Raw genomic sequence first — 17,221 nt, 5'->3', positions numbered from 1 at the left:
TTCAACTTCTGTTCTAGAATCAAGAGAACTTCGGTGCCTTAAAGCATTTACCCATGTGTGTTTCTGATAGAAAGTGACAGAGAGGTTATTGAAAATGAAAAAATTTCAATTGACAAATTAGTCGATATTCTCGACACAGCAATTACAGGACCTTGAACAGTGGAACTTTGTAACTGAACAAAGAATTATATCTGTTTATAGAATTAAAGAGAAAGTATTAGCACAAAAAACGAAGCAACTTAAACAACTTACATTGAAACAAATGTTTAATAATGTAAACAAATATTAAGCCTTTTTTGTTTTGTAAATTTTGATACCCTTTAGATCATAATTGCTCTTTATTTCATAAATTATGGTTTCATGTTTGTAATTGTATAATTTCTGTATGCCATCTTACCAGATTTAAATTGATGATCTATAATCCGGAATCGCCGAAGTCCCGACGAGTCCGGATTACGGACTTTGTACTGTATATAGTGATGTTTCCAGAAGGGAATGCGTTAAGTAATCAAATTGGACTTGCAAAGCCAACTTTTAGCAATATCACAGTAAAAACAGTACTTGGCAGTTTGTTTTTATTGTAAATAATGTTATTTTATTAATTTCATGATTTTTGTAATATTTTGTAAATTCATAATAAGAATATTATGGAAAGTGTTTGGAAAAGGAATTTGTTTACATGAATTAATTTTAAAGATGATCATATTTAACTATATCACGTGATCATTTAGGTTTAGAATTTTTGTTGCCAAATAATTCTTTTGGGAATTCTTAGGTTCCCTTCCCCCTTTAAAAATCTAAAATCATTCAAAATATGTGCAGATTTCATCTATTGTAATAAAAATTTATTTTATGATAATTCATTATTTATCAAATGATAAGCAAATAAATGATAAATGTTTTATGATAATTAACAAATTACATTAAAATAAATGTAATTTGTTCAGAACCATAGGATTGTTTTAAATGATTTTTGGTTTTCTTAATAGGTGTTTAAAAAGCTTCATTTGGGGACAGTGGCATATGGATCAGATTCTTTTGATGAGGTAAATTAAGAATTTTTGTATTTGCAAAAATTATTCTACTAGATAATATTCTCAAATTCTTTCATGCATATCTAAATAGTTTTGAAAAACAGAGCTTTCATGAATATTTTATTGACAGATTAAAAGCATTTTATGAGCTTAAATGTAGTGAAGGCACATTTGTCATTTTGAACAGTAAGTGGTAACAATTTCAGATGTGTCCTCTCCTTCTTTTTCTTTTTATTTATGAAACTGCAGTTGTCAAGTTATACTGAATTATACTAATAATTGTAATAATGCATTAAATGTATCTCTATTGCGTAATTATTTATAAAAGCATATTTGGTATTTTAACATACAGTGCTTGGATGTTAAACTAATATAAATATGTATGATATGTGAAACATCCAGCTGTATCGTATGTCATATATATATATATTTGTACATATATGTAATGATTTTAAAATGCATAGATGAAAACAGTGGAACTTTTAACAGCTTACAATACTGCGTAGATGACCGAGAAGACTGTAGTGTGGCAGAGTGGAAAGCATGATGATGCAATTTAGCACAATGTATCTTGAAAAATCACAATCTTTATTTTTTTTACGTCTATCAAATCATTTTTTTTTCAGACAAGATGTTTCCTAATTATATTTGAATACAGTAAGTTGCATTTTGAAGTACAACGTCATTTTAAGCAAGTAAGCAGCAGCAGCGTACGTAAAAAGCATCTTGCCGGAAGGAGAGCTTATGTGGAAAAGGGAAAGAGTTATAGTACTTTCAGAGAAAAAGGTTGGGAGGCGGAAAGTTACAGTTCACAGTTTTGGTTTACAATCAATTTGATTGGAGAAGAGGTATCTGCATTTAAACATTACGTAAGATAGAAAAATCTGGAACCTGTGAGAAGAGATGAATTCAGGGGCAGATTACCAAATTTAGAATGTTACTTTTGAGGTCGCCAATTATTATTATTTTTTTAAACAGCTATCATATCTTGTTATATCTTGCATATATATATATTATAAATATCCAGTTGTGATTACTGTTCTAGCTGTGTTATGTTCTGATGTAATCAAGCAGTTAATGTAAAAGAGAAAAAAAAAAAAAAATATCATGCATGCAGTAGAGTATTTTAAAATTTATTTTAATTATTTTCTCTGAAATTCACAAAGTTTTTAAAAAAACTCTGAGGTGCATTTCCTGAAGTAGTTTATAAAATAGAAATAAAATTTTATCCCTTCCCCCTTTTTTTAAATTGTATTGTAAACTAGAAGTCATAAAAATGTTTTAATATTAGATTACTAAATCCCCTTAAAATTTCTTGTCTACTTAGCAAATATTGCATGATTTCTGGCTTTCCATGTATGTAAATAGGTATTTATTTGTTGTTTTTTTTAAATTGTGTATGCATTATTCCAAACATCATTACATAATTTTAAGGAATACCTTTTATTAATAAGTTTTTATGCATTATTTATGTAGTAACTTGATGATTAAGTAACTATGTAATTTTCCTCTCTTTTAGTATATTTCCAAACCAAATCATAAATTCATATCAAATTTTATATTTCTTTTGGTTTTACAATCATCAGATTCTTTAAACTCATTCATGGTCTATGACTATTTTTAATAATGAAATTTATAGACGTGCAAAATGAACTCTGAATCCCTTATGTGTCAAATTCACATCTAATGAATGGGTATTTTACTGGATGGATACTTTATTGGAGCTATCAATGTATGCATTTCTGCACGTAATTATTTTCAGTTATTTTGGTGTGGTTGTTAATTATGTTGTGCTTGTAAGATTTTTTAAGTTGAAATGTCCTAGCTCTAAGTATATTTTATATTACATGCAAACAATTTCTAAGGAAAAAGTTTCTTTATAAATTTACATATTACCAGAATGGTTATTATTTCATGATTTGTATTTTTAATTATTACCAGAATAACAAAAAGTTTTTCATTGGTAATCTGCTAGCTGTATTTAGATATGTAATGTTCTCAAACTCACTTTTATTTTCATTTTCAGTTGATTCTGTGATGTATATTAATAAAGTTAGTTGCCTATTTTTAGGTTGCATCACATTTAAAAACAGCATATGCACCACCTCCTCCTAGTTCATCTTCAGATCAATCTCCTGCTAAACTTGCTCTTCCCAAAATGAGGAGAACAATTGTGACTAGAGTTCAGGAAGCTGTAAGAGCTTTAGCACTTTGTCATAATGTAACACCTGTATATGAAGATGATTCTATTTGTTTAGAAAATATGGCATCAAATGGGACTGATTCTGCTGAACTTGATCAAGATTGTAAGCAATCTTTTGTGTACCAAGCATCTAGTCCAGATGAAGTACGTATTAAGTACTTTTAATGTTAACTTGAGTAATTTTAAGAATGCAAAACTTTTAAAAAGATGTTGAAACATTGTAAATGTTTAAGAATTATATATTTTAGTTAAATCGATTAGGAATTACTTTCATAAGAAATTGTAAAATGTTTGCATTATATAAGTTAAATTTCTTACAATGTATGAAATAAAATTCTAACTGTAATATTTAATAGCCCATTAAGTCTGCTACTTAATTTGGTTGTTTCTCCTTCCTGTCTTAAAAATTTTAACATCTTTTAAATCTCTGTAAACTTCATCATTTCAGAAATTAATCCTTGTTGCATGATTTTTATATAATGCTAATTATACAGGTTTATACATAATGTTTCAACATTAAATATTACATTTTCAAACTGAAAACAATTAGCTGTGAGGCAGAAAAGTCTTTAGATATACATAATATTTAGATTTAGTCTATATCAACCCTCTTGCTGCACATCCCGCGATTTCCACGGGCAACGTAGAAGTAGCAGAATTTGCGCAACCCATGATTTTTCCGCAGGGATAAATTTTTGCCATCTATTTAACTGTGCAACCTGCTTGATATACATAATATTTAGATTTAGTCTATATTAACCCTCTCACTGCACATCCCGTGATTTCCACTTCTGCGGAGATAAATTTTTGCCGTCTATTTAACTGTGCAACCCGCTCTTTCCCCGTTCAAGGTTTTCTTTCAGCTTTTCTGTGATATTTAATTGTTTATTTAGATGTGGGCTAACAGATGGCGTTGGTTGTCCACATTTCTGCCAAATGTACAAGAATACGTAATGTAGCATTTTGCATGCGCTTCAAAGATATCAAAAGATATCAGATATAAAATATCTTCAAAGATATCAGAGTTCAAAGATATCTGGCAAGAAGCATTTCGCGAGTGATATAACCTATTTCCTGATGATAGTTCCAACACTGATAGTAGTTTTGACTCTGATTTCAAGTATATTGAAGATAGTTATAGCGAAACTGATGCGAATTTCTCGGATTCCTCTGCAGATAGTGATGAATCTGAAAATTCAGTTTCTGTTGAAAACGTTCGACAGTAGTGCAAAATTGATATGCAAAATATTACATTATGCAAATATTTTCATTTAGTATATAAGGTTTACCTTTGTATTTTATAAAATAAATCATAATTTAACCAATATTAATTTTCAAAATTTTCCTTTTATATCATTATTCTTCAATTTCAGTATTCTGATAACCTTTTTCTATGATCTAATTCTATATTAAAAAAAACTCTTTTACAAAAAATTTTTTATATATTTTAACTCTAACATATATGTAGATTTGAAATATGTAATTAATTAAATACGCAATTTTTGAACCTATTTTGATCAAAAAAATATGCAGTGAGTGGGGTAAGAAAACAAAGTTTCCTATACTTGATAAAAAGGCAAACTGTTCTTTACTAGAGATGTTATTGTTCACCACAAAGGCATTTTGAAAAGGCAATATTTTTTCTTTCTCTCTTTATTTAATAGATGTACATCAAGTCATTAACTGATCCGAATTTTGGTTTAAAAACAGTAAGGAAATAAATTTTTGCCAGTTACTACTTTTCATCTGTAAATCCCATCTCCTATTTTAAGATTTGTTCAGTTTTTGATTTTCCTTTCATCCTACAGCATTTATTTATACCCTCATCTCCTCCTCTTTATTGGGTTTAGATCTTTTCTAGTATTGATAATAAATATTTTTGATGCAGCTTTAAAAAAAAAAGGGTTTGAATTTTTTATTTTAGGATTTTCAGTTTTTAATTTATTGTGATGTATATGTATATGTACTTGTTTATCAGTGTAGTGCATTTAATGTCATTTCTGGACTATTCAGTGTACTATAAATGCTGTGTGAATATGTTTTGTAATTCTTATATATATGTGCATTAATCATATGTTGTAACTACATACAGGAGTTGTACAAAAATATGGAAACACTGAAATAAAAACATATTGCTGGACTAATATGGTGTAGAAAAACTATTGACATTCAAAACAGCTTGCAGTCTTCTCGAAATAGATAAATAGAGGTCTTGTTTGCTCTGCAAGGGAACCTTGTAATATCCATCCTGTAAAATATTTGCAAATTTTGTTAATGATAATGCCAGTGGATAGCAGTAACACTTTCACTCCAAAAATAGCCTACAAAGGCTCAATATTGATATCTGTGGTGGCCATGGTAGATGTGAAAATTTTTCCTTGTGCTCAGAAAACCAGTCTTGGATGATGTGAACTGAGTGAACAGGAGCTCTGCTGTCTTGGAATACTGCATCACCATTGGGGAACAAAATTTGTACCATGGGGTGGACATGATCAGACAAAATGATCACATAATCCTTGGTAGTAGTATGACCTTGCACAATAATGACAGTGGCCAGTAGATGGTAAACTTGGCCAGAAGTGGGCAACAGTGCGAAGCAAGTCTCATCCATCCAAATGACAATCTTCTATTGCTGTACAGTCCAGGTTTTATGACTTTCTCCTCTTACTGGCATTTTGATCACTGTTGAGAGGCTTTTGAATTGCAGCTCTCTCAAAAATATGCTTCTTATGGAGCTCCCTTCATATCGTTTTGGTACTGCAAGATTTGCAAATGCAACATTCAGTTCAGCAGTCACTTTTGTGGTTATAATCCTCTTATTTTTCATCACAATTCTGTTCAGTGTTCGTCTGTCATAACTCAACACACATTTTCATCCACAATGTAATTTAGGGATGCAGTTTTTCCGGTTTTCCTAAATGAGTTAAAAATCTTAGATACTGTGCCTCTTAAAACAACAAATACTTCAGCTACCTTGGTTATGGAAGCACCCACCATACGAGCCCCAAGAATTAACCCATGATTGGATTCATTTAGCTGTGACATGATGCACTCACAACTGCACAGTCTCGATAACTAATGATACTTGCAATGTATTGAGGATATTGTACAGGTGGTGTTAGTGAGCAAATACATCAACACCACCAACAGCTTTTGCAAGAATAAACATTTCAGTTTAAACCCTCATTTTATGTGGTGTTTACATACTTTTGTCCAACCCCTGTATATTGTAATAACCAGATGGTTAATGAGTTTTTTTTAAATCCTCAACATATTCATTGTTAATTTCCCAGCTCGCTGTTGTTTTTGTAAAGGCAGTATCATAAATAACAAAAAAATCCTGGGTTTCAAAAACCTTTCAAGTTTCTGCCTGCAATACAATTTTGTCATAATTTCCTCCAAGCCATATTGATTATCCTTTAATACATTTGCTTCCAGGCTTTGTTATTGAGATTTAAGCAATGGAAAATATTAAAATAATTTTTCCAGAAGTTCCCGAGTATTAATTGTATTGATGTAAGTTAGTTTAAAACATGTTTGAAAAATCATTTGTTGTTGACTTCAGTGTTCATAACTCTAGACACCGTTTATCATATGAGATCCATTTTATTTAGATAGTTTGTGCATGAACCAAATTGTTCATGAAGAGGAGCATTCATGATCTGAGGTTCTACTGCAGTATTTATATATGAAATTTATTTTTGAGTTTTGAATATTTCTAAAATGTTATCCATCGACCTATATATAGGTTGCTTTGGTAGCTTGGACTGAAAGTGTTGGCCTCGCCTTAATACATAGAGATCTTACAAGCATGAAACTAAGAACAGCTCATAAGCAGTATTTGAATTATACAGTTTTGCAGATATTTCCATTTACTTCTGAAACTAAAAGAATGGGAATTATAGTGAAGGTATACAATTTTTTCTGTTATTTATTCTTAAAACTAGTATTATTGAAACAGAATAATAAATATGGTATTTACAATTATTTGTGGCTATTTTATTTACATTTGTTGATGAATTTCTTAGGAAGAAAACACAGGGGATATAATATTTTTTATGAAAGGTGCCGATGTAGTGATGTCTTCTATTGTTCAGTATAATGACTGGCTGGATGAAGAAGTAATTTTTTAATTATATAAAATTTTAATCTGGAAGTTTTGTAAAATCTGACTGATAATAAACATGTGTTTCTTAAATTTCTGTTTCATTGAAATTATACCTTCTTTAGACTTGACTGCATATGTACATGAGATTCATGAGATTTCTGTCAACTTTTTCATATACAGTACAATGTCTGAGATCGGGACTTCCGCCATTCTAGATTTAGGATTTTTCCGGGTTATTAGATCATCAGTTTAAATCTAGTAAGATAGCATTTAGAAATTATAAAATTAAAAATCTGAAATCGTGATTTATGAAATAATGAAGATTTTTAGGATATAAAGGATATCGAAATTTACACACACACACACACACAAAAAAAAAGCTTAATATTTTTTTGTATACTTTATTAAACATTTCTTTCAATGTAAGTTGTTTAAGTTGCTTCATTTTTGTGCTAATACTTTCTCTTTAATTCTGTAGACAGACAAAATTTCTTGTTCATTTACAACTTTCCACTGTTCAAGTCCTATAATTGCTGTGTCAAAAATTCCAAGTAGCTTGTCATTCGAAATTTTTGCATTTTCAGTAACCTCTCTGTCACTTTTCTCACTATTGGTAGCGGTATTTTCTGGATCTAGACCCGTACTACAGATTTCGCTACCCTATAATTGATTAATGATTGGGGCATTGTCATTGAAATTAAAAACTTCTATTATATCATCTTCATTTATAAACGCTTTTCCAAATTTCTTTACAAAGTTCATTAACTGGAAAATTTCACCTTTTGGTTTGTGATATCTGAAAACCTTCAAATTCACGGCTGTCATTTTCATTGTCCTCATGATGAAGCACGGTAGCTCGCTATAAATTATGGCAAGTAGTTTTTAAAGTATCTGGGGACACATCTTCCCAGAGTCCTGCAATGCTCCACACAGCAGGTTTCAAGCTAAAATATTTCAAACGTTCTTGCGTTATCTTGCTATTATTCAAGAATTCATGCAAATGGAGAGTACTTTGAAGGGGATTGAAGGTTTGTACTTAAACTGTGAATAAGTAAATTTTAAAAAAAAGTTCAGTTTCGCTAGGGTACCCCTATTCCTTATATTTAGGAAGATTTGAATTTAATTAAGTGCTTGTCAGCTTATTTTAAGTAAAATACCAATTATAATACAGTCAAAAGTCGTTAATTCGGACACCCATAATCCGGAATGATCTATAATCCGGACCTCAAAGCTTCAACGCATGCGCGTAAGGCCTTTACGGCTGAGAATATGCTTGTGCGCGTGAGCAAAATACGTTTACTAGTGCGCGTTTAATGTATAACGGGCGGTATACGCTAAGCTAAAATTATTTAATTATCTATTTCGGTTAATGTTGCAGATTGTGTTGTTCCTTAATTTTCGAATTGGATCCGGCTTATTATTTTTTGCAGACTGTTACAGCAATTTTATAAAAGTAAGCTTGAACTTTCGATTATGTCAAATAGAATTTCTGATATATATTTATTAATATGTAAATGATCTACAAAGCGAAAGTATGTTTCGAAGTTCATTAAACAAAAAGTGGAATTGCTACAAAAAATGGATAAAGGCATATCCTTTGTTTATCTAAACTTTGTTTATCTTTAACAGCGCAGCGCCGCAAATTGGAAGTTGATCTGTCAGCACTATCCTTATCTTCAGGGCAGATGTTTTTATTTTATTTGGCTTATAATTCCTTATTAAATGTAGTATTTCATCTCAATGTACTCCATCTTTGATATGATTTAAATCAAATTCCTCGTCATTATAATTCGCTTCCGATAGCAAAGAACGTAACAGAGATTATTGAAAACGAAAAAATTTCAATTGACAAATTACTCGGTCTTCTCGATACAGCAATTATAGGACTTGAATGGTGGAACTTTGTAACTGAACAAGAAATTATGTCTCTTTAAAGAATTAAAGAGAATGTATTATCACGTAAAAAATGAAGCAACTTAAACAACTTACATTGAAAGAAATGTTTAATAAAGTAAACAAATAAATATTAAGCTTTTTTTTTTTGTAAATTTTTATACCCTTTAGATCATAATTGTTCTTTAATTCATAAATTACGGTTTCATATTTTTAATTTTATAATTTCTGCATGCCATCTTACCAGATTTAAACTGATGATCTATAATCTGGAAAAATCGATAATCCAGAATCGCCGAAGTCCCGACGAGTCCGGATTAACGACTTTTGACTGTATTAATTTATTGTTAAAAAATTTGCTTAATGAATGAGATATGTATCATATCGCTTCATAGATCACATATGCAATGGAAAGTTTTAGGCTGTTTTAAAAATATAGGTTAATGTAGTAATAGCCTGGCTAATATAACAATAATAATTAATATGTATGTTTATTTAAAGGTGGATAAAAGAGCTGATATACTTTGTAAAATTTATAAAAACGAAAACATTTTCCTTATTGTTGTTTTGGTTATAGTATAAGAATGATAAAAATACGCATTTATACATTTTGGTTAAGCAAATTTCTATGTCTTTGAATAATTTTAGAAATTATAGGAGTAATATAAAAAGTATAAATAAAGTATTACTGTTATTCAAATGGTTTATTAGATCAAAACATCAGTTTTAATGAAGTTGTTATTTTAAGTAGACTACTTTTATTGAAGACTCATATATGAAAAAATATATATCTTTCATCTGTGATATATATTAAAAATACAGAATCTCCTTTCTCTAGATATTTAGTTTATTTATTAGTCTATAAGGCCAATCTTATCATTTAGCAGATTTAAGTGATCTTCCAAAGGCACCAGTATAGATGGGCAAACATCCTACTTATGAGCAGTGAAAAGATAGATTGTTATGTCTTTCTGAATTATAAAGGTCCAGCTAAATATTATTTCATTTAATGTTACAAATAAAAATATATTAAAATCTTTTTTAGCAAATTATTTCCTGAGACAACCACCACTAAAAGTGATCAGTATTTCTGAAATCATTATTAAATAATGATAATAAACATCATCAGTAGTCATGATCTGTAAGGCAATCACTTTTACTGAAAGCCATAGTCCTCTGGAGCTGAGAGCAGCTCTTAAAGATGTTTCTTTTTGTATACTGTATAGGTAATGTATACACATACCTACATTTTTTTTTTTTTTTTTTTTCCATCTCAAAGGCTTGTTTTGTTGCGTCATCATGGCAAGAGGCTGTTCCTGGACAGGATGCGTGAAGCACGTGGGGAGTTTTTCTCCTAGTAGGGCTACTGAGGGCATGAAGGCCACTCCATTACTTCCAGCTAAAGCTTAGTCGGCACCTTGAAAGAAAGTCAGACTTCAGCCTTGGTGGTTCCTCACCTAATTAAAGCTACTTCTTGCCCATAGCCATCAATCAGATGCATCTGTTTGATTACACTACAGCTTCACGCGTCACGCTGTATAAACAGAGACATGACCAGGATTTAGTTAGAAGGTACTGATTGACAAATAAGTTAAGTCTGCATCCAGATGTAAAATTGTGAAAATTTCATATTTTACAATGCAACATCAATGGCCTCTGTGTTACGGCATCTAGGGTTAAGCTTGAAAACTTGTAGAACTTGATGATAAATTATAAGCAATGATCATTTCTCTCCATGTGACAAAATTAAGAGCAAAACACTGGCTAAGAGCTAAGGGTTATAACATAATTCATCAGGAAAGGCCTTCTATAGGTGGTGGTGGTGGCCTCATATTTCTAGTTAGAGATGTGTATTATCAAAGGCTTAGCACCATCACTGCACGAATTTCTAGCCTGGAGTGTCAGCGAATCAAAGTCCTTCCAAGAAACTGTATCATTAACATCATAAAAATGTATCATCCCTCTAATAATGAGAACTTTGACATGGATGCTTTGGAGGGACTATTTAAGGACTTCTCACTTCTACTGGCAATTTCAATCCAAACACGTTGCTTGAGAGTGTGCCTTGGCTAATCATAGAGGACACGACTTGGAGAACTTAACTGACAATAAGGCTTTTCTGTTCTTAAACAATGGAACCCATACATATTGTTCCCACAGTTATAATACTACTGATGCTCTGGACTTGAGCATCACCAGTGCAGACTTATTTCCATATAGCTCCTGGAGAGTAGTTGACTGTGTTGGCAGTGATCACTACCCCATATTGATTGAATAGGATTTTAACATTAAGGTCTATAGAAACAACAATCTTTTGTGGAACTTTGAGTTAACTGGCCATTATTCGAGGAGGTCATAATTAAAAGAATTCTGAAGATCCTTACTTCAGAAGATCTAGAAAAGAAATGGTTCTTTTTTAACAAGTCTGTCTTTATGGCAGCAAAATATATTATACCAAGAGATAAATGTAAGAAAGGAAGACTTACACTTGTGATTCTGAGGCTATATAAAAATTATTGGCCTATAGGGATCAAGTGCTGAAGGGCCATGACATAAATGTTAAGAGAGATGCCAGGATTGAACTTTATAAACTGAATGCTGAGATCAAATGCAAGTTTAATTCTACTAAGAGGAGAAACTGGCAGGATTTATATGAAAGCTTAGATTATAAAACTCCTAATTCTAGATTTTGGAAATTAGCCAAGAACCTAAATAAAAAGCAACCTCAGGAGGAAAGCACAAGTTCTATCATTGATAGCAATGGTTCTCACACTGCAAATGACCAAGAAGCTGCAGAGGCTCTGGGGCATTTTTATGCTAAAGAGAGCAAGTTGACCTTTAGCAGAAAGGACAAAAAGTTTGGCAGGCAGGCCAGAAATCTGGTAAAATCTTGCAAGATGGCAGCCAGCGACCTATTATTTAACGGCCGTATTACTTCTTCTGAATTACATTATGCCATATGACAAATGAGTATTAAGAAATTCCTGGGACCTGATGGGATTCAGGGATAATTTTTGGCAAATCTTGGACCATGTGCAACTGAGAGACTCCTGCATCTTTATAATCTATCATAGAAGCTGTGTAGACTCTCCATTCAATGGAAAACGGCAATTATTATTCTTATTTATAAGCCAAATAAAGAAGCTAAATATATATATGTGTGTGTGTTTGTGTGTATAGGTAACTATTGCTCAATTGATCTCAGTTTGCACACCCTGTAAACTAATGGAGAGAATCATTCTGAGGAGAATTACTTTCCATCTTATGTATTATAACTTCTTGCTTGAGGAATGGTACAGGTTCCATAGTGAACACAATACAATCAACCAAATATTCTACTTCATCAAAAAGGTTAGGGCCATACATAATATGAAGCCTACCAGACTTACTAAGGCTGTTTTTTTTTTTTTTTTTTTTTTTGTCAATCTTACCAAAGCTTTCAACAGAGTTTAGAAAAATAAGCTATTGGTGAATTGCTTTTCTGAGTTTGGTATCAAAGGTCATGCCCTTCCATGGATTCCTGATTTTTTGAATAACAGATCCTTTCTAGTGAAATATCAAAACAGCTTGTCCAGAATTTTCAGAACTTATCAAGTTTCCTATTTATAAGCCAAATAAAGAGGCTATATATATATATATATAGAGAGAGAGAGAGAGAGAGCCTCTATAGTGTGTGTGATATTATATATAATATCACACACACACACACACACATATATATATATATATATTTTAGCAGTCGAGAAGCTTGGCATCAGTGTTCAGGCATGGTTTTTGCAGAGTAGTAAGGCTAATCCAAATGAAGAGGCAAGTTGATTTAATGGTACATCTTCATTCCATAGCTTTCAATGGTACATCTTCATTCAATTTTTACCATAGATCATGCTTTACTTCATATGAAATTTTCTAAATTACATATTCAATAGTAGTTTAAACCAAGTACGACTAAAGTTAAACTTTATGCATGATTACTATTTCTAACAAGGGAAAGATAGATCAAGCAGCAGCGATATCTATAGCACAGGAGGAGAGGCAAGCTTCTGACGCAAAATAGCGCGCATTCGTTATTTATAGTAGCGGTTACGTAATAGGCGAGCAAATTCTAGAAGGTACTGGTCTAGGGGGAAGATCTTGAATTGCAGAAAGTTAATTAATGTTGCGTGTTTGCGAAAACCAAAGCCATCATATTTTTTTATATTTTACATATACAGTCAAGAGTCGTTAATTCGGACACCCATTATCCGGAATGATCTATAATCTGAACCTCAAAGCTAAAAAGTTTCTGCGCATGCGCCGCGTTGGCACATGCGCACAGCCGTTTTACGCGTGCGTGTAAGACCAGGACGACTGCGCATGTGCGTGCATGCAGGTGCAGAATACGTTTTCGCCTTCGCGTTTAATGTATAACGGACGATGTAAACTAAAATGATCTAATTATCTATTTCAGTTAATGTTAATGATTGCGTTGTTTCTTAATTTTCGAATTGGATACTGCTTATTATTTTTTGCAGACTGTTAGAGCAATTTTATAAAAGTAAACTTGAACTTTCGATTATGTCAAATAGAATTTCCGATGCTGGAATTTCCAAAGGATCTACAAAACAAAAGTATATTTCCATGTCCATCAAACAAAAAGTGGAATTGCTGCAAAAATTGGATAAAGGCATACCTGTCTCAAAGTTATGCGAGGAATATAACATTGGAAAGTCAACTGTATATGACATAAGCAAAAAGAAAAAGGAACTTTTTGATTTTTTTGTGGATTCCGACACCCCACTTGCAGTGAGTAACAGAAAAAGGGTTCGTTATGCTAAAAGTGACGATCATGACAGAGTGATGATTGAATGGGTCAGACAGCATCACAGCGTGCCATTGACACGTCCAGTGGTAATGGCTCAAGCCAAAATATTTCATGAAGAAATGAACTTAAATGGAGAGTGCACATATTCGACAGGTTGGTTAACAAAATTTAAAAATCACCATGGTATAAGACAATTAAAAATTTCTGGTGAAAAATCTTCAGCTGATACTGAATCTGCTGAACTATTTGCAGATGAATTCATTGAATTCATTACTAGTGAATAATTATGTGCAGAACAAATTTACAATGCTGATGAAACTGGTCTTTTCTGGCAATATGTACTGCGAAGTAAGTTGGCAACCTCTACAGAAAAGGCTCCAACTGGTGTCAAAGATTCCAAAGCGAGACTAACAATTTTAGCGTGCGCAAATGCTGCAGGAACGCACAAGTGCAAACTTTTCGTAATCGGAAAACATGCACGACCTCGACCATTTAAAGGAGTAACAATTTTCCCTGTTATATATCGCGCAAATAAAAGAGCATGGATGACACAAGTGTTGATGAATGATTGGTTTGAAAATCATTTTATACCCGAGGCTCGGTGACATTTGAATTCAGTTGGTTTACCTGATGACTCAAAAATAGTTCTGATTGTTGATAACTGTTTGGCGCATACTTCACTTAAAGTTTTAGTGAAAGATAATGTATCCGTGTTATTCTTCCCTCCAAATTGTACGTCTATCATTCAGCCTATGGATATGGGAATAGTGCACGTGCTGAAATGCAAATATAAAACAGCATTTTTAAAATCTATGTTAAATTTCTTGAACAGTGGCAAGACTGTTCAAGAATTTTTGAAATTTTTTAGCATAAAATCTGCCGTGTGGAGCATCGCAAGATCGTGGGAGGATGTGTCTTCAAGTACGTTAAAAAATGCTTGGCATAATTTATGGCCATCTACCATATTTCATGGTGAGGAGGATGAAGATGATAGCGGCGAATTTGAAGGTTTTCGGACATCGCAAACTAAAGGTGAAATTTTTCAGTTATTGGATTTTGTAAAGAAATGTGGAGAAGCGGTAATAAATGAAGATGATATAAGAGAAGTTTTTCATTGCGACGACAATGCACCAATCATCAATCAATTAACGGACAGCGAAATATGTAGTATGGTTTTAGATCCAGAAAATATCGCTTCCGATAGTGAAGAAAATGACACAGACGTTACCGAAAACGAAACAATTTCGATTGACAAATTAGTAGATATTCTCGACACCGCAATTATAGGACTTGAACAGCGGAACTTTGTAACTGAATAAGAAATTATGTCTGTTTATAGAATTAAAGAGAAAGTATTATCACATAAAACGAAACAACTTACATTGATAGAAATGTTTAATAAAGTAAACAAATATTAAGCTTTTTTTTTTGTAAATTTTGTTACCCTTTAGATCATAATTGTTCTTTATTTCATAAATTATGGTTTCATATTTTTAAATTTAGAATTTCTGCATGCCATCTTACGAGATTTAAACTGATGATCTATAATCTGGAATTGCCGAAGTCCCGACGAGTCCGGATTAACGACTTTTGACTATATATGTATATGGGTAACTATTGCCCAATTGCTTATAAACTTATGTATCTTCTTTACAGGGATCAATACTAAGTCCTACTCTCTTTTCATTATTTATGACAGGTATGGAGAAAGTGGCCTTCCCTTGTCAAATAGGCATATTTGCTGATGATTGTGTGATTTGGAACCATGATTCGGACCTAAGTAAACTGGAAAATTTTCTCAGTGCTACGTTGTAGACAATCTAGTGTTTTGCAGAGGAGCATAAATTGATTTTTAATTCTGCTAAAACTCTTCACTACTAACAGACGGCTATCTCTTCACTACTAACAGACATTTATTTGTTCAATTATCAGCCATTGATTTATCTAAAGGGACAACTGCTTGAATCTACCAAGACACCCTGCTTACTTGGGGTTTACTCTGGATCCTGAAATCGGTTGTCATGAGCATCTTAATAGACTTGCATGAAAGGTAGAAAGATCTGGCAGGGATTGGGGAGCGGATTCTAAAACTCAAAATTACCTACACTGCACTCATTTGACCAGTCCTCGAGTATGGCTACCATATTTATCAGGCTGCTGCACTTACTAATTTTAAAAATATTAGAGCGAATTCAATTAAATGCAGCCAGAATTATCATTGGTCTCAGAAATTCTTGTCCCAATCATATTGTCCTCTTTAAGGCTGATCTTCAGCCACTTTCCTTGATAAGAAAAGCAAACTTTGCAGTATACATGGCCAAGCTTAAGAGTTTATGACCCTGTAGCAGAACATCAAACTTTTTATCGAACTGAACAAATAAACAGATGTTGAAAAAGGACAGCACTCTTGCTTTAATGCGGAAGCATGGTTTGGCAGACATTTAAATCTGTCCTCTTTTTAATCTATTGACACATACTGCATCTCTTGGTGATGTAACTTTTAATGAAGACTTGAACACCCATAGTTGCTTCATCAGCTGGCTCTTGATGTAATTAATAACATCCCTTCTCATGCCATGGTTATCTATACTGATGAAAACAAATCTTACTCTGGAAGAACTAGCAGTGGTAAATTCTTGACAACAAGTAAAGGGGAGTCAAAATATTGTCTTAGAAACCCAGACCACAGTTCAGATTTTTGCTCGGAATTAATTTCTATAAGAGACGCTCTGAGTCTTACTTTGGATTCTGGCATACCCAATGTATGGATGTTGACAGGTAGCAAAAGTGCAATTCAGTACTTGAAGAATTGGCCATACATCCTGGATAAGTTGGAACAAGATATTGTTTCCAAATTATCATTTTGACTCAGACTGGCCCTGTGTGGTTGCAGTAGATTCCTTTTCCTTTGAGTATTTATGGAAATAAAATTGTTTATCAGCTTGCTAGAAAAAATAGTGAACTCCTCACAGCCCCTTTTTCCAAGTTATGAGCTTCTGAAAGTCCATTCCTTGTTTTTCGCCAATGTTAATAACGTTTGGAAGATTATATATGAATGTTGCAAAGTTCCCTCAATTGTCCCTGCAGTTCTTCTGCCCCAGATCTGCTCAAACGTCTTTATCTAGGTTTAGGACTGGACATATTAAGAGTTTAATCTTCAGTGAAAATGAGATCTTTGCTCA

General features: G+C 32.4%; 1 protein-coding gene across 2 annotated transcripts in view; it reads left to right on the top strand.

The window, feature by feature from the left end:
- Nucleotides 1-17,221, top strand: part of LOC118186690 (putative phospholipid-transporting ATPase IIB) — a 111,176-nt gene that overhangs the window by 53,106 nt on the left and 40,849 nt on the right. For both annotated transcript variants that reach the window (XM_035356814.2, XM_035356813.2), the window contains exons 12-15: nt 990-1,046; nt 3,106-3,381; nt 6,986-7,147; nt 7,266-7,358. In XM_035356814.2, coding sequence (XP_035212705.1) covers nt 990-1,046; nt 3,106-3,381; nt 6,986-7,147; nt 7,266-7,358 — 588 coding nt within the window. The remainder of the gene's footprint in view (nt 1-989; nt 1,047-3,105; nt 3,382-6,985; nt 7,148-7,265; nt 7,359-17,221) is intronic.

Source organism: Stegodyphus dumicola, chromosome 7 (genome assembly GCF_044657685.1).
Source record: "Stegodyphus dumicola isolate Sdum_Otavi_A_Nest chromosome 7, ASM4465768v1".
NCBI classification, from domain to species: Eukaryota; Metazoa; Arthropoda; class Arachnida; order Araneae; family Eresidae; genus Stegodyphus; species Stegodyphus dumicola.
This window is presented reverse-complemented; position numbering and strand designations above follow the sequence as displayed.